We start from the raw sequence: 16,352 nt of genomic DNA on the forward strand, positions 1-16,352 counted from the left end.
GGCCGTAGCCAGAATGGCCGACAAGTAATTAGGTGAAGAGTTGGAGACAGATACCTAGACCGACAAGAGGAGATGAGCCTGCCTTGGAACCGACTATATTGTCCTCCGTACTTGGCACCCACTGCGGTTGACCGCATATACATATACAATAAGACGTGACGAGGCCAACAGCACCACCGGTCGGGTCCGTTCACAGATCGGAGTAATGCTACAGGAAGACTGCCTCGGTCCTTGAGGCCTTAAGGCCAACATGCTCCAGCTCGCGACCTCGAACGAAATGCCGCAACTTGCTTATGTCTGTCTCCCATGGAGTCGAGTATTGCCCGCCTTTCCCTTCCATGCTGAGTATCCTAGCAGTGTGATTGCCGGTTAGTCGGAAACGCAAAGCATGCAGCGAGATGGAACCACGACACGACACGACAGGACACAATCCTTCAAAGACAATCGGCTCAACATGATTGGACGACATCCACCTCTCTGCACACTCTCCCCATGCCATCGCCATATCTCGTCCGTGCTTCCTCCAACCAAAACGGGTCGGATCGTCGTCTGCAGATACGACCTTGATAGCTTAGCGATGAGGTACAGGCACTGGCACTGGCTACTGGCACACAACTGGGTTCCGAGTAATTATGCAGCACTGAGTTCCCGTGCCCATGCCCATGCCCATGTCCATGGCAAAACCCAAGCTACGGCATGTCCAAGGTCCTCTGTCGCATGTTGTGGGCTCGCCGCCAGCGAACAGGTGGTCTCCTGCATATCTTTGCTTGTCGGTCTGCGTTTGAGCCTCGAATCCTTGGGATCTTTGAAGGGTTTTGTCTTCTTTCTCGGTGCTCACCGATTGTCGTCTCGTACCCAGACCAACTGCCGCGCGGTGACTGAGCTAGCTCCCGTAGCTACCTATACTTACCGTGTAAGTTGGCAGTGGTTCTGCAACCTAAGTCTAGATACCAGTCAGGCTTGCGGGTTTTTTGTTGAGTATTCTCCGTGACCGGCCATGCTCCGGGTACTGAGGACTTCGTACTGTTTACATATCGCGTGTCATCGAAGGTCTTATCTCTAACGACCCATGAGCTATCTTGTCTCTTCACCACTCTCTCACATCGTTGGTAGATGCTTTGTTGTTCTACTTTACGCAAGGACTTGACCTCTGTTCTGAGCGAAGCATACAGCATGGATTCCCACGAAATCAGCAAAGGGACCGACATCTCCGTCGACGACGTCCCTCAAGACGCAAAGACGGGGTCATACGAAGAAAAGAACGTGTCGCAAGCATATCCGGCCACCACGCGCGAAGGGGACGGCCGGTCATTGAGGGTACCTCCCCTTCCTTTTCCACTCTCACGTTCCGTTCCAAACGCTTGCCAAACATAATTACTTATTGTACGATGTCGTCCTGACTCTCCTGCCAGCGCCTGTTCAGCTTCGCCCAACTGTTGGCCTTTTCGCTGACATTCATGGAATCATGGGAAGTCATGGCCATGTACGTCGAGACGACGACACCATCATCATCATCATTCCTCGCACCTGACTAGGGAAACACAAGTTAACTCGCGCCTTCGAGCAGAAATATCTCGGCCACCTTCTGGAACGGAGGGCCCCGCTCGCTGGTCTGGGGCGCCATCGCCGTGATCATCGGCTCCCTCGCCCAGGCGTACTCGATGGCAGAACTGGGGTCGATCCTCCCGATCGCGGGCGCCCAATATCACTGGACGCATATCATGGCGCCGGAGCGGAGTCGGCGGTTCATTACGTGGATGCAAGGTGCGAGTCTGCTCTAGTCCCCCTCCTCCTCTCGTGCACGTCGTATGCTATCCGACGATGTGAGGTGATATGCAGCGCCCTGGAAGGAACTTGAGTCACGCTCCCAATCTGACAGCGCTGACAATCCCGTGCATGCAAGCAGGCTGGGTGACGTGGTTCGCGTGGGTGAGCGCCCTGGCCGGCTCGTCCTCCGGCGAGGCCGCGCTCCTTCAAGCCCTCATCGCGGAGAACGTGCCGGGCTACGATCCCAAACGCTGGCATTTGACGCTCATCATGTGGGCGCTCCTGGTCAGCTCGGGCATCATCAACACGTACACCTTCTGGCTCGTGCCGTGGCTCGAGCTGGCCAGCGGGATCATGCACGTCCTCCTGTTCGTCGTCTTCATGATCGTCCTGCTGGTGTTGAGTCCCAAGAGCAGCACCGACTTCGTGTGGTCGAGCAGCAGTGTGCTGAGCGGGTGGGACAGGAGCAGTTTCGTGGCCTTCAATCTAGGCATGTTGGTCCCGGCCTGGGGGTTCATCGGTGCGTCTTTCAACCCCGTGCCCCCTTACGTGTGACACCAATCGAGTTTCTTGACAACTGCTCATCATCTGTAGGCTTCGACGGCGTCGTGCACATGTCTGAGGAAGTGCGACGGGCCAAGCACGCCGTGCCGCGATCCATGGTCCTCAGCATCGCCATCAACGGGACCATGGCCTTTGCCATAGTTCTCGTCCTGCTGTACTGCATTGGCAATGTCGACGACGCCCTTGACGCGTCCTACCCGATCATCCCGATCTGCTTCAACGCCACGGGCTCCATGAAAGCCACGAACGCCATGGTGTCAAGTCTGATCATCGTGACGTATTTCGTCGTGGCGGCCAGCGTGGCCAGCGTGAGTAGGATCACTTGGGCATGGGCCCGTGATGGCGCCCTGCCGAGGAGGTTAGCCATTGTGAGTTAAGCCAGGCTGTCTGTTCAGTGTCTTTCCCTCTTTCTCCGTGGGCGTGCGTGCGTGCGTGCGTGCGTGCGTGTGAGACGTTCCTTATTCTCATCGCATGGTGTTCTGCTGGCCGGCTGCCATACATACCTCACTTCGTCGCTGACCGAATGCAACCACCCCCGACTACAGATCGACCCGAAGCTCCACGTCCCCGTCAACGCGACGTGGCTCCCCATAGTGATCGTCTGCCTCCTCGCCTTGTTTCAGGTCGGCTCCACGACCGGCACCGCGTTCAGCGCCTTCACCGCCTTGTCCTCCCTCGGCCTGTATACCAGCTACATCATCGCGATCTCGTGCATCCTGCACGCCCGCCTGACGGGGCGACTGAGCGACAAAGCCCCCAACGACGACGCCCAGGTTCCCTACGGCGCCTGGCGCATGTGGCCTGGCTTCGCGACGCCGGTCAACATCTTCGCGCTGCTGTGGACCGTCTATCTGACCGTCTGGCTGCCCTTCCCCACGAGCTTGCCCGTGACGGGCACGAACATGAACTATGCATTGCCCATCTATGCGTTTGTCGTGCTGCTCGCGCTGGGGTCTTGGTTCGTTTGGGGCCAGAGGCATTGGAGGGGACTGGACCTGAGGGCCATTGGAATGGTGGAGGCGCATGATTGAGGTGGTAGGCACGACTCACCAGGACCTGAGCCGACATTGCTTACTGCATGTACTCTGTATGTCGTGGGATGGAAATCTGACGGAGCACTCAAGAGCACATACCGATCGCAGGCAGATAGACCTGCATTGTAGGTAGCCCTGCTGACCTTGCTGTAAAAGGTCCTCGTTCTTCACTTTGCGAGCTTAGAACATGAAACGTCTATACAATGATCTGCTTGCCTCTTGGTTGAAGAGATACAATGATCTGCTTGCCTCTTGGTTGAAGAGCTGCCGCGTCTTGGTTGAAGAGCCGCTGCGTCTTGGTCGAAGAGCTGCTTGCGCCAAGTTTTAGCTCCTGATGTTTTCTTGCCATCGTCCAAGAACAAGAGCTCAATGACATCATCAGACTTTATCAACGTAATGAGATATACTGTACAGGCTTGTGGAGATCGATTAAAGAGGAAGAAAGGACAAGAGTGAGGCTAAGGTGTAAAGATAAGGAACATAGACCCATCCTCCTCACGAGACACGGCTAGGAACGGTATGATAACAGAGGAAATTTTGGTCTGCGGAATAAGAGGATTGGTCAATGTACAAGTTCTCCTCTGCTCTTCTCGTCTTCTCAACTCCTCAACAAGCTGTTTTGCAAGAATGCCACAGCTAAAGTAGCATTTGGATCTGGTCTTGCATCACGCCTCGACTGTTCCACTCAACATCCCATCTATGACTTCTCCAACTCAGCCAAGATCTTCTCACCCTTTGCTCTTGCACTCTCGAAATCACCAACCATGTAGAAAGCACCCTCGGGCAGATCGTCACCTTCACCGTTGATGATCTTCTGGAACGAGCTGATGGTATCCTTCAAGTCGACAAGCTTGCCTTCGATACCGGTAAAGACCTGAGCGACGGTGAAAGGCTGAGACAGGAAACGTTGCAGCTTTCGAGCACGTTCAACAGTGAGCTTGTCAGCCTCAGACAATTCATCCATGCCCAGAATGGCGATGATATCCTGAAGCGACTTGTATTCCTGCAACATCTGCTGGACACGGGATGCGGTATCGTAGTGCTCTTGTCCCACGACACGGGGATCCAACATACGGGACTTGGAGTCGAGAGGGTCAACCGCAGGGTAGATACCGAGCTCAGAAATACCGCGAGACAAGACAGTGGTGGCGTCCAAGTGGGCAAAAGTGGTGGCCGGGGCAGGATCCGTCAAATCGTCAGCAGGCACGTAGACAGCCTGAACTGAGGTAATGGATCCCTTTTGCGTAGTCGTGATACGTTCCTGCATGAGACCCATGTCGACGGCGAGAGTAGGTTGGTAACCCACGGCAGATGGGATACGACCGAGGAGAGCAGACACTTCGGAACCGGCTTGAGTAAATCGGAAGATGTTGTCAATGAAGAGCAGCACTAGGAACTGTCAGAAATGCTCGAGGCGAGGGGATTAGCGTGTGACACGTACCGTCCTGGCCTTCCTGATCCCGGAAATATTCAGCGAGTGTCAAGCTAGACGAATGCCAGTTAGTATCAGATAGTAAGAGATGTAGCAAGGAGTAGTAGGAGGCCGCCACAAGGTAAAGGCGCCCAAAGTAAAGAGATAGCGATCCAGTAGTAGAGAGTAGCAGAGAGTAGCCATGAGTGACCGCCAGGTGGAGGCCGAGCAGAGAAACCAGCAAGCAGTCCAGTAAGAGATAGTAGCAGAAAGTGGCGACGAGGTACAGGCGTCCAAAGTAAACAGGTAGCGGTCCAGTGGCAGAGAGGAGCAGAGGGTAGCCATGAGTGACCGCCAGGTCGGGGCCGAGCAGAGAAAGCAGAACCAGGAAAGCGTCAGGGTGTAGTGGCAGGTTGACTATAAGTCATTGCGAAGCTCTTGCAAGCTTCTTAGCATGCAATGGGGTTGCGAGATGTCGTTTCAGACTCCAGTCGTTGCGGCCATCCTGAGGTTGAGTTTGTGTGATGGTTCAGGAGAGACGACGGCGGCCAGGTCCAAAAGCAAGCTAGTCCATTGAGGGGAAAGGGGGATGGGCTCAAGAAGGGAAGGAGCAACTCACCCAGTTAGAGCAACTCGAGCACGAGCCCCGGGTGGTTCGTTCATTTGACCGAAGACCAGGGCGACCTTCGAGTCGCCATCAAGCTGGATGACGGAGGTCTCCTGCATTTCGTGGTACAGATCGTTACCCTCGCGAGTACGCTCACCGACACCAGTGAACACGGAGTAACCACCATGGGCTTTGGCAATGTTGTTCTGCATCATGTCAGCTGTTGTTCTTGTTCCTCCTTGTTCGAGGAGTTCACCCACAATAAGTTCTTGAATGAACACAGTCTTGCCAACACCAGCACCACCGAACAAGCCAATCTTTCCACCACGAGCATAGGGAGCCAGAAGATCCACGACCTTGATGCCGGTAACCAGGACTTCGGCGCTCGTAGCTTGTTCAACGAATTCGGGAGGGTCGGCGTGGATTGGTGCTCTCTTGGTGGCCTTGATCGGTCCTCTTTCATCGATTGGGTCGCCGGTAACGTTCATGATGCGACCTAGGGTGCCAGGACCGACAGGAATACTGATTGGGGCGCCAGTATCGACAGCCTTGTGTCCTCGGACGAGACCCTCGGTACCTAGAATCAACGGTCAGTCTCAGAGCGATAATTGAGGCAGCTCGCTGAGTGTCCATACCATCCATGGCAATACATCGTACGACGTTCTCGCCCAAATGTTGCTGTTGGCCATCAGTAATGTGTTTTTGAACTGCATTCAGGCATTCCGTACCGCAACCTCCAACACCAATCTGGTGCCATTGTTATCGATTTCGAGGGCGTTTAGAATGGCAGGGAGTTGTTCGGTGTCGAATTTGACTAGCAAGCATCGATCAGTTCTTGTTTGGTTCAAATGTCGCAGTTGGTGAGCTTGTAAGAAGCTCAAGCGGCGCCAGATAGGGAGGTGAGAAATATCCGCATACCATCAACAACAGCACCGATGACTTGATGGATCTTCCCTTCCTTGGAGGACTCGGTTGACGCCCATCTCTGTGCGATAGCCGGAGCAAAGGATTTTCTTATGGGCTCGATGGCGCGTCGGGTGATAGAAGGTCGAGCAAAGGCAGACCTGCCCAAGCTACGGGCAATGCCGCTATCCAAGGAGTCAGCAACGGACGTCTTGAGCTGCATCAAAGCTCTGCTGGGTCATGATGGGGAGCTCGCTTACCTCTTGAGCATGTTTGCAGGTGAACGAAAGGTGAAATGAAGGGGTAGAGGGGAGAGTAGTGTGTGATCAGGAGCGAAACTTGAAGAGAAGAACTTGAGGTCAATTGAGAGAAGCTCCATCCGACGCTAACCCCAATGGCGTTAGCCACCTCGACCACCCGAGTTCTTCATCCTCTTCACTTGTACGAGGACCAGGAAGCACATCGAGGACATATTGAGAGCTCGATCAAATCGAACTCATTTGCAACGAGGACCGTGAGCGAAGGGATTAGCCCTTTCCGGGTTCAAACTCCACCTGCATTGCAATCTATATACATTGACGATCCGGATGCGCCAGGAAGCACAGCGGCGTGGAATTGTTTGATTTTTGACATTCACAAAATAAGAAAGAACCCTGTCTTCTCGCAATACTAGTGCATAGTACAAGGGAGCCACCGTGGTGTCCGTTCGTAGCCATCTTGCCTATCTCATCGCTCCCCACGCTCCATCTATTCGGCTTCGAGGCTGATGCCTTGGGCCTTGGCCGGCTTGCTCTGCACGTGGCCCACCCCCGAGTACCCTTCACTGCTGATACCATATATGGGATTGGATTTCTCGGACTGCAGAAAAGCGATGTCAGTGTGACATTTGAGAGAACACGGCCCGAAGCGACGCTGGAATGCGGTGCGGTGTTATGGTGGAGCGACTCACCTTGAGGTATTCGTTGGTAGCCTCTTGCCATTCCTTGGTCATAGTCCGCGGTGGTGGTCGTGAGAAAGCGTGGATCCCCATGAAGAGAGCACACGAGATCGCAACACCAGCCGCGGTATAAACCCACACTCTTGTCCATTCACCCGGCGGATCCGTCGCGCGAGGTCCGTGAGGTCCAAATGCAATCCACCATGCTGCGAGAGTGTCAGCTAGATAGCTCGTCTTTCACCAGAAGCCACTTTCTTCGCAAAAGAGCTAGACACTCGAGCTTGGTAAGAAGCTCGTATCCGTTCCCATTTGTGCAAGCAAGCTTCAGGACTCGTCCATACCTGCTTTCTTCTCCTGCAGAGTCATTTCGTGCCAATCAACCTTCATGCGATCCCTCAATTGCATCCAAAGCTCGGCTTGCTCTTGTGGAGGCATCGCTTCCCATCTCTTCTCAATCCCGGCGAGGGTTGGGTTGGAAATGGCGTGAGCGGATCGGATCTGGGACTGGCTGGTCATAGGAGGCTGCTGTGTTGTAGCTGAGAAGGTTGGAGCTAGTGATCGGCTCGAGGATTGGAACTGTCGAAAGGCAATCCGCGTACATGTTGTCGCAGGACTCGTGGAAGCACGAGCTGCACGGGGTAAGGAGCGGAGATACATGTTGCTGGAGAGCGTGAAAGTGCAGTTAAAACATGCGAGAAGTTAACAGTTCGATGACCTGCCGCGGCCTGGAGCTCCGGAACCACTGTCGCAGCTAGTTGAGTGCCGGATGAGACTGGTAGAAAGGGGAACGTCTATCTCAGGTCGTGGATTGGGATCAAAGTTCCATGACAATGCTGCGAGAACGGCGCTAGCTCCCGGTCTTGGCACAAATTAAATTACAGCCTTTCATTGAGGCGTCACTCCACGTTTCTGTTCGGAGCCGCACACCTGTACAGCACCACCCAGCAATTTAATATGTGGCAGAACACCTTCGTCGTCGCCAGATACTCGCGTTACGACTATCTCAATGTGCTTCGAAGCACACCCTGTTTTCTGCCCAGGTCCTCATGATGCGCGACCATTTGTTCTTTGTGCTGTAACGGCGGATACCAAAATTACGATGAATTCCCCCAGCATACGCAGTCCTTGCTTCTCGAACGGGAAGACTTGCAATGGCGAGCAATGATTCAGATGGAAGAGCCACTTGCAGGGATTGAGAAGGGCTAGAGAAAGGCGCGTTATATCAAGTCGCTTCCAATGTGGGCTGGGGCTGCTGGCCGAGAAGCAAGCTTTGAACCCCGAGGTAGAAACAACACGATAGTGGTAGACACGGTGTGTTGTAGAGAATAACGCTCCGTGTTTCGATGCTTCCCGGCTCGTATCGTCCCTTGTAAAGTTCTATCTTCGTTGCAGCGTCAAAGTTGCGGCGTCCCTCAAATGGCGCGTGCTGGAGGACATTGCCCGGCGTTCTCCTCCTTCCAGCAACCTGTCCCTTGCTTTGCGCGCACGTTGATATCGCCTTCCAGACGCCGTGTGGATGTTGCGCTGGTGCTTCTCCAACTGTTCTAGCTCGCCTTAGACAGTCCCTTTGCCTTTGCTGGCCTCCTTGAGCAGGTCGGCCCACTCCAACTCGCCCGGGTCGTTTGCCTGCCAGTTCATGGCGATGCCATTCAGCGCATTCTTCAGCGTCTCACGAGAACTGGCATACACCATGCGCGACTACGAGATATTAGTGGGTGCGATGCTGACTCTGTTGTCCACGTACCTTGACACCGGTGTTGTCCTGGTTGATGTATGTAATGAATGCGATCTTTGATCTGGACGTCTGACTCAGTATGTCCACTCTCGGATTCTTACTGCATCTTCGCGCGCATACCTCTTGCCCTCACCACCTTCGAGCTCGAATTCTACATCGTAGATGGCATACGAAGGGCGGTCCTTGCCAGTTTTCTCTTTCTTTGCGATGAGCTTTTCCCTGAAGGTGTCATAGTCTGGCTCATTGCCGACTTCGTCCACCACGATCTCCTTCTGGTCGTCGGAGATCTTGTAGATGATGTATTTGGGACCGCCGCGACCGAGTTTCAGCTCGTTGAACTTGGAAACGCAGTCCGGGTTGACAGAGAGACTGGGTGTGATTGCATCAGCGAACGGACGAGGGGCGCAAAGGAATCGAGCCGGTGATTGAGGGGGCATGTATGAACATACCCGGAAACAGGCTGTCAGAGGGTCAGCTGAAGCGGAGTTTGAGGATACATTTAGGGACTCACCATGGCTGAGATTCGATGTCAAAGGGTCTTATGCGACTACTTTAAGGCTGGTCCTGGCTGTCAGTTTCAGCTAGAGTGAGACGGCGTTTTAACAGTGCGAAAATGAAAGGCGGTAGAGATAGCAGATTATTTTGACCGGACATGGCAGGCATCAATAATGGGGCCTCGTTGGAGGCAAGAGTTGACGTACCTCTTCTGATATCTGTGGCGCAAGACTGGACAAAATGATACAATAGACTCCGGACTGCTGGGTGCGTAGGCAGAGGAATAAGAGGATTGTAGGTGGGATGAATAGCAGACTGGTTCACGCAACTGCTGCAGCAAAGAGAGGGACGAATCAATGGTGGGGCCCAGAATCAACAATCCGCCAAATCAGGAACGAGGGGCAAGACTTGACCCGAGCCGTTGGCGGGAGGACGCCTTTCACGCCGCGTAGATGCCTAGCCAGCGCTTGGAAGACTTCTAGACCTGCCCCGACTGCACCTCCTAGGTATGTGTACACGTAGTTCGGGTATTACGTGCAGTCATCATGGGTAAGCCTGGAATCAAGATCATGGCTACCCGTATACCTAGGAGCACGACATGATTACCCTATCCGTTAGATGGGGAGCATAATTGTTTGTTCTCTAGGGATTGATGTTCCGATCACATCCACTTGCCCTAGCATTCTCCTTGGAACCACTTGGCTGCTATCTTGCCCTTCCTGGGACAACAGCAACCCGACTCACGCTCCGAGGCTCGAGACTCTGCGGTCATCACCAGCCGGGAGGGTTTGAATTCGACAAACGAGGTTGAACACAGGCTGAGTGGAGAGAGGTGTTGATGGGGATTGGTGACTTTGCTAGATGCATAACGCTGGACCGGGCACCGAAGCTTGCCGACATGGTCACACCATTTGTATTCGTTGAGTTATCGTCGTTTGACTTTGCGCACCCTCTTCCAGCTTTCGCTGTGAAGCCACAATCTCGTCGAGTTCGCTGTCCACCTCTCCCTCTGGCTACTTCGAGTTGGGCCACTGTCAACTGCCAGAGGCCATGTCGAAGAGGCGAACACACTCCACGCTCAGAATGCTCTCAGCCTAATCTTGACGTTGGGCAAGACATATGACCATCTTTGACGGGCCAGAGAAAGAAGGCACTTACCTCCACCCATAGGGGACTGTGTCTCATGGAGCTGCTGCGACAGTGAAAAGCTCATCGCCACCTATGAGGCATGCGTCTGCCCTGCGACAGCTACCTCGGATCTGAAGACGGGATACAGGTTCCTGATGTCCGGTATGTGGTTCGCAATTATCGGCTTCTAGATCGAGGAACCCATTCTGTCGGAGTGCGTGGCAAACGCGCAGCTATACCGGTGAAGGATTTGTTGAGTAGTTTTGCCTTGTCTTTGTGTTGGAACTATCTGCCACACCCACCGCTTCTAACACTCCCTTCACTGCACTTCCAGCCTTTCCGCTGCCTTCCAATTCTCTCAAACGCGTATCCATTGCAATGCTCGCCCACCAATACCGACCTCTATCCTCATTCTGCGTTTATCATCCTGCCTACGCTTCCGTCTTCGGCACGCCCGACCCACCGAAACACATTCATCATGCCTGATTGGACTCCTGACTCGGAACGGGCTCTTCTGATGTCCTTTGCTTTCGACAAGACCCGGCCAAGTTTTGAGATAATGGCGGAAAGAATGGGTGTTGAAGGATTCACTGCGAACGCCATCCGGTATTCACTTGCCTTTCCCACGACCCCATCCTGAACTGTGGAATTTCCTCTCGCAACTTCTTTCGACCCTTTCTGTTCTGTGTGTTTCACATCAACATCTCCTCTTCTTCCCCAAAGCTCCTAGTGAAAGTCCCTTTATTCCACTCCATCTCGACTTAGGTGTCCATCCATTCATCTACCATCACTCGACTTCATCCACCATGCCTTTCAAGTGGGATGCCCAGTCCGAAAGGAACCTTCTTCTGTCTGCCATTAAAGTCATGGGAAATCCACCCGCAACGATTTGGGATCAGGTGGCCGAGACGATTGGCAACGGGCATGAAGTCAACGGCAACGCATGCAGGTATCGCCGATATCCTGCTTCTCTGCAATTCCTCTTGTGGCCTTTCCTTTGCTGTTTCTATGCGCCATGTCATTGGGTCCATCAGGCTCGTTGGCTAACTTGTCATGTCCTCCTGCAGTCAAAAATTCTACAAGTTGAAGAAAGAGTCCGAGAATTTGCTCGCTGAGGGCGGCGGTGTGGCAAGCAGCAATGACGCGGCTACGCCCACAAAAGCTCCGAAAACCCCAGGCAGCAAGGGAACCGGTGGACGCAAGAGAAAGAATGCCGACATTGATGGTGATGGGGAAGTGGCTACGCCGAGCAAGCGTGGAAAGGCGAAGAAGGGCGCAGCCCCTGAGGTTGAGGTGAAAACTGAAGTCGAGAATGAGGTTACCCCTGCCGTCAAGGTCGAAAGCGCCGATGGGAACGCCAAATGAGAATTGTCAAGGAGGTGAGTACTGGCCCATGTACCCGTATCACTCGAGGACAGAAGCTAACTTTGACCGATAGAGGCCCGCCCGAGGTAAGCGAGAGATACTACATGACATGAGTTGAGCTTGGACATCCGGATAGGTGGGTATCCATCTGTGAGCTCGGCATCAGGGATAGCCTTGTTACTCCTGTATCTGCCCCTCGGTGTAGAACAGAACAGACAGCCCTGCAAGCAAATAGCAAAGGATTCAGTGCTCTGCTATCAGGCTTGCGCACTATTTGATCCAATCAGCACCAGAGCAATTGTACGACAGACTCACTTCCGGATGACTGGGAGATCTTGTAATCTTCCGGCCATCTTCACATCGCATCGCATTCGAGGTGACTCGAGACGCCTTCTTACGATCTAGCTCCCACCACAGGACGATTGTTCACTCGTTGCTGCCATCTAGACACATGAGCGTGCTCCGCGTCGACATTCGCCCCATGTCGTTGGTACCGGATCCATAGCCCATCGCCGCTGTGACGTGGGCTAAGCTGTGGGTTTTAGAGGCATTCTTATCCTTTTGCTCCTCAAATGCGCCCGAAGCCGACATTTGCATGCCCGCAACCTGACAACTCTGTCTGCCCCTCAAAAGGCACCATCTTGGATACTCATTGGCCGACTCGAAAATGGTACGGCTCAATCGGGTGGGGCACACTCTGTGCTATTGCCGGTTCTCGCAGCCAGCAAACCCGGTCATCGCAGAATAATGAGTGAATAATGTGCTCTACTTCAAGTCAAGAGTATTCCAGCCTGCTGTCCCCTTACACTTCCGCCCAATCAGCGTGCGGTATTTGAGGCGTTTTGGCAGTTCAAATGACTTGAATGACGTTAATAGCGCTAGTAGCCCGCCAAGACCGCAGCTGCCGCTGATGATCAGTGCGACCCACATCGACATCCTGCAGATTCCATTTTCTCTCCTCCTCCAGCAGCCATTATGCAGGCTGTGGCAACGCTCAATGGCGTCGAATCGATGCCCGAACCATGTCATCCTACATGGATCACCCACTGCGTCGACATGCGCGCTAAGGCGTGGCGAGATGCCGCGGTGCCGAAGAGAGCAAGCTAGCTCCAACAGCGAGATGAATGCACTGCCATCTCATCGGGACACTGCTCGTCCAACATGCTTCCTCTGATTTCTGGATTTGCACCAACCTTAACATTGAAGTGAATGGCGTGAGTTCTTTTCTAGTCTCGGTTCTTGTGTTCTTGACCGTTCCATACTCTCGCAGCTGCTACCTCGCTCTTCGGGCTTGAAACACATCGTCCCATTTCACCGTCCGCGTCTCTACACTCGTCCTGCCGAGCAGCTCAGCAATGGCAATCAACTGGAGACTCCGGAGCACAGTATTCCAGCTGCTAGCAGCAGTATATGCTGAGCTGGGAGAACAAGGCGTGAGTGATTGATTCCTGTTCGCAGTCTGGTTTTCTAACTGTTACTAGTTCAAAGGCCGATATGTGTCGATTGCACAGTACTTTGGCCCTGAGGCCTCTTACGATGCTATCAAGTCGTTTTTTGCGAAAGAAGTGTCAAAGGCAGCAGACCAATTAAAAGCTCAGAACCCCAGTCACCATGGCTCAGGGCGAGGCGTCCCTTCGAGATGCCCAGCTGGACCTTCCCGTCGCCCACCGCATCTCTACTTCGATGATGAGGACATAAGCATCTTGACGCAGAGGGAGTTTGAAGCGGTAGAAGCTCGCGTTGGCCATTCACTGCGAGGCCCTGCCAAGCGCCCTCGAGTAATCAAGGCGTCTCCGCGCCCTTCAGAAGGGCCGAAGGTCATATATGCAGCTACTGTCGTCGATGCGCCACAAAACGAGCGTCGTCCCAGTCAGGCAGCTAGACATCAACCGGAGGTGACCAAGCCCAGTCACATTGGTACAGTCCTGTCTCCCAGTGCGGTGCAGAGCGACACATCCCAGCCACCACCTGAGGATCGTGGTCCCAGTCGGAAGCGACGACTGTCAGAGCTCCGTGACAGCATGCAGCCTGAATTTGACGAGTCCAGCCGCTGCAAGACGCCGCCGCAATTCGAGTCGTTTGGCTACGTCACCAGCCATGGCCAGTATCGGTGTGCATTGTGCTTAAGCCAGCTACCTAGTCAGGAGGCTCTCGAACGTCACGAACGCATCAGCCAGGAGCACCTGCGCGGTCTTAACAATGCACAAAAAGTTGCCAAGGGGCGGGAGAAACTAGCTCAGGTTGCCATGCCGCCGCACGCTGGACTTGATCCCAATCCGCCAGTGTCTCTGTATCCTCAGAGAGTTAGCAGCCTCCACGAAACATCCGAGCTGCAGCAACCATGTGTACCATCAAATGCAGCTCCGCCAGCAGGAAACGTCCGGCAAAGAACGCCCTCAGATACGATACAAGTTGCCAGACACTCTATCGGTCGCACGGTCTCCCAGTCCCCTGGTGATGCCGGGAAACCAAACCCACAAGATGAGTCGAGCATTACAGTCGACAAAGGCAAGGGAAAAGCAGCGTCTACGCTATCTCCGGCCACACCACTATACCCTCCCGATATCCGTCCACCACCACCGCCGCCACCACCTCAAACACCGTCACAGCCGTCTCCCGCCGCGGAAACACGACCAACAACAGCCCGCACCGAGATAGGCACGCTGGACACTCCTCATACGTTTCAAACGGCTTTCAGTGCTTTGCAGCAGCTGCAAGATCTCAAGCCCAAAGCCGAAGGAAACGCACTACCATTCTCAGCCACGGAGATTGCAGAAGTCTTGCGCTGTAGCCAAATCATGATACAATTGATGGGCCACGTTCAGAGAGAAGCCAAAGCCGTGGCCACATCATATTCAGCAACGGGGTCCTTCGACTCTGGTATAAGCCTGGGATCAAACCCGGCCTCTGCACAGCGCAGCAGTGGCGTCGACGAGCGTGAGGCCGCCTCTGCAGCTGGGGCGGAGACACTACAAGGCTCGGCTTTGCCAGTCGCCGCAGAACGAAGCGATGCTGTTCCACAACCCATTTCGGCGCCAGGAATTGATGTGTACACGGGCATGCGGCGTGACGGTGGGCACGGAGAAAGCAAAGAGAAGCGCAGACGCAAAGATACTGGCAGTGACGTATCTTTTATTGTTCTGGAGTGATTGGTTTCTTGATTGAGGTGGTCTTTTCTCGACACTTTTCTCTTTATCCAGTATGACTTCTAGTTACAGTATGTACGGTTTGGTAGTTTCGGATTTCCCGTGCGCATGGAATACAGCTGTGCTCATCCAAGTGAGTCAATCACTATATCACACTGAGAACTCGAACATCTACTTTGAGACCAGTGAAGGTGCCGTGTCTGTACCTGCTGCTCCGAATCCCGCAGCATGTCGGACCGCAGCTTGGAGAGCAGCGTTTGTGAAGCCATGAATCACGATACCGTCGCCGTCGTGATGGCGTTCCCGCTTCCATCAAAGCTCCAGGTCTCGGTCTTGACCTTCTTGATCGCATTGTCTTCGCTCTTGACGTACTGGCTACTATCGGCCTCGACGTGGCTGAACGCTCTCTTCTGCGGCATGTACAATGGCATCTGGGACGGCGAGACTCCGGCAGTTGATGCCACGGCACGTCCGATTGCGGCTGGTCGGGAGGTACTCGCAGTCCATTTGCCGGGCGTAAAATCGGCAGGCGATGGGAGACCGTGGGCGGCTGTTGCTGCTGCTGCTGCTGCTGTTGAGGTGCTGCTAGTGCTGCTGCAGCTGAGTGAATTGCTCTCCTCGGCTTTGAGGTCACCGAACTTGTTGTTGCTGTCGATTATTTGAGCGCTCTTCGCGGCGGCGGGCTTTTTCTCGCACTTGACCGTCGACTTTGTCCCGTCTTGGCGAGGTTTGCTGGCTCGAGGTCGAGCAGTGGCGGCGGCGGCGTGAGCATGGCTCTTGATGTCGCCTGGTGGACTGGTGGTCGTGATGATGTTGAGGCCGTTCCGCTTTTTGATCTCGCCTAATCGTTTGACGATGGTGTTTGCCTTTGTGCCCGTCTTTACTGCGTACGGGGCGATGTAGAGCTGGGAGTGTGTGTGTGTGTGAGAAGAGAACATTTAAATTAATGGTGGGTTGGACGGTCTGGACGGCCAAGTGAGACTGGGTGAGATCTTGGGTCGAGTTGTGAAAGGTAGTGAGACCATCGGCAGAAAGAGCAGTAGGCAGAACTCACCAGGATCGGTTGGGGCGAGTCGCGCATCATCTCGAATAGGTACATGGCATCTTTGGTGATCAGGTCGGATTTGGTGTTGGGTTGAGGCTCTTTGGAAGCCATTTTTGCAGTCGAGTTGCTGGGCGACAATGGAGTTGTGAACAGAATGATGGATGGAGTTGGGGGGGAGACTGGACAGAGTAGTCCAGGCAAAGTCAACACGGTGT

The 16,352-nt window shown here is 54.0% G+C and overlaps 7 protein-coding genes across 7 annotated transcripts; 3 read left to right on the top strand and 4 right to left on the bottom strand.

The window, feature by feature from the left end:
• Positions 1–1,173: 1,173 nt before the first annotated feature.
• On the top strand, positions 1,174–3,362 carry G647_03505 (uncharacterized protein; the record flags this gene model as incomplete). Its single annotated transcript, XM_008727850.1, has 6 exons — positions 1,174–1,317; positions 1,413–1,483; positions 1,568–1,764; positions 1,904–2,287; positions 2,362–2,699; positions 2,877–3,362. The coding sequence occupies 6 exons, from the start codon at positions 1,174–1,176 to the stop codon at positions 3,360–3,362; spliced, it is 1,620 nt and encodes a 539-aa protein (XP_008726072.1).
• A 700-nt stretch (positions 3,363–4,062) lies between these two features.
• G647_03506 (ATP synthase subunit beta, mitochondrial) lies at positions 4,063–6,557 on the bottom strand (the record flags this gene model as incomplete). Its single annotated transcript, XM_008727851.1, has 8 exons — positions 4,063–4,754; positions 4,807–4,850; positions 5,396–5,589; positions 5,644–5,960; positions 6,019–6,061; positions 6,112–6,197; positions 6,302–6,471; positions 6,547–6,557. 8 exons carry the CDS (start codon positions 6,555–6,557, stop codon positions 4,063–4,065), a joined length of 1,557 nt encoding a protein of 518 aa, XP_008726073.1.
• Positions 6,558–7,033: 476 nt separating this feature from the next.
• Positions 7,034–7,880, bottom strand: G647_03507 (uncharacterized protein; the record flags this gene model as incomplete). Its single annotated transcript, XM_008727852.1, has 3 exons — positions 7,034–7,144; positions 7,236–7,429; positions 7,565–7,880. The coding sequence occupies 3 exons, from the start codon at positions 7,878–7,880 to the stop codon at positions 7,034–7,036; spliced, it is 621 nt and encodes a 206-aa protein (XP_008726074.1).
• Positions 7,881–8,777: 897 nt separating this feature from the next.
• On the bottom strand, positions 8,778–9,395 carry G647_03508 (uncharacterized protein; the record flags this gene model as incomplete). Its single annotated transcript, XM_008727853.1, has 3 exons — positions 8,778–8,921; positions 8,968–9,019; positions 9,079–9,395. 3 exons carry the CDS (start codon positions 9,393–9,395, stop codon positions 8,778–8,780), a joined length of 513 nt encoding a protein of 170 aa, XP_008726075.1.
• Positions 9,396–11,387: 1,992 nt separating this feature from the next.
• Positions 11,388–11,946, top strand: G647_03509 (uncharacterized protein; the record flags this gene model as incomplete). The annotated part of the gene is made up of 2 exons (XM_008727854.1): positions 11,388–11,530; positions 11,649–11,946. The coding sequence occupies 2 exons, from the start codon at positions 11,388–11,390 to the stop codon at positions 11,944–11,946; spliced, it is 441 nt and encodes a 146-aa protein (XP_008726076.1).
• A 1,355-nt stretch (positions 11,947–13,301) lies between these two features.
• On the top strand, positions 13,302–15,095 carry G647_03510 (uncharacterized protein; the record flags this gene model as incomplete). The annotated part of the gene is made up of 2 exons (XM_008727855.1): positions 13,302–13,379; positions 13,428–15,095. The coding sequence occupies 2 exons, from the start codon at positions 13,302–13,304 to the stop codon at positions 15,093–15,095; spliced, it is 1,746 nt and encodes a 581-aa protein (XP_008726077.1).
• Positions 15,096–15,364: 269 nt separating this feature from the next.
• G647_03511 (uncharacterized protein) lies at positions 15,365–16,248 on the bottom strand (the record flags this gene model as incomplete). The annotated part of the gene is made up of 2 exons (XM_008727856.1): positions 15,365–15,997; positions 16,147–16,248. The coding sequence occupies 2 exons, from the start codon at positions 16,246–16,248 to the stop codon at positions 15,365–15,367; spliced, it is 735 nt and encodes a 244-aa protein (XP_008726078.1).
• Between the last annotated feature and the right edge of the window lie 104 nt (positions 16,249–16,352).

This window comes from Cladophialophora carrionii, assembly GCF_000365165.1.
Source record: "Cladophialophora carrionii CBS 160.54 unplaced genomic scaffold supercont1.3, whole genome shotgun sequence".
Classification (NCBI taxonomy): Eukaryota; Fungi; Ascomycota; class Eurotiomycetes; order Chaetothyriales; family Herpotrichiellaceae; genus Cladophialophora; species Cladophialophora carrionii.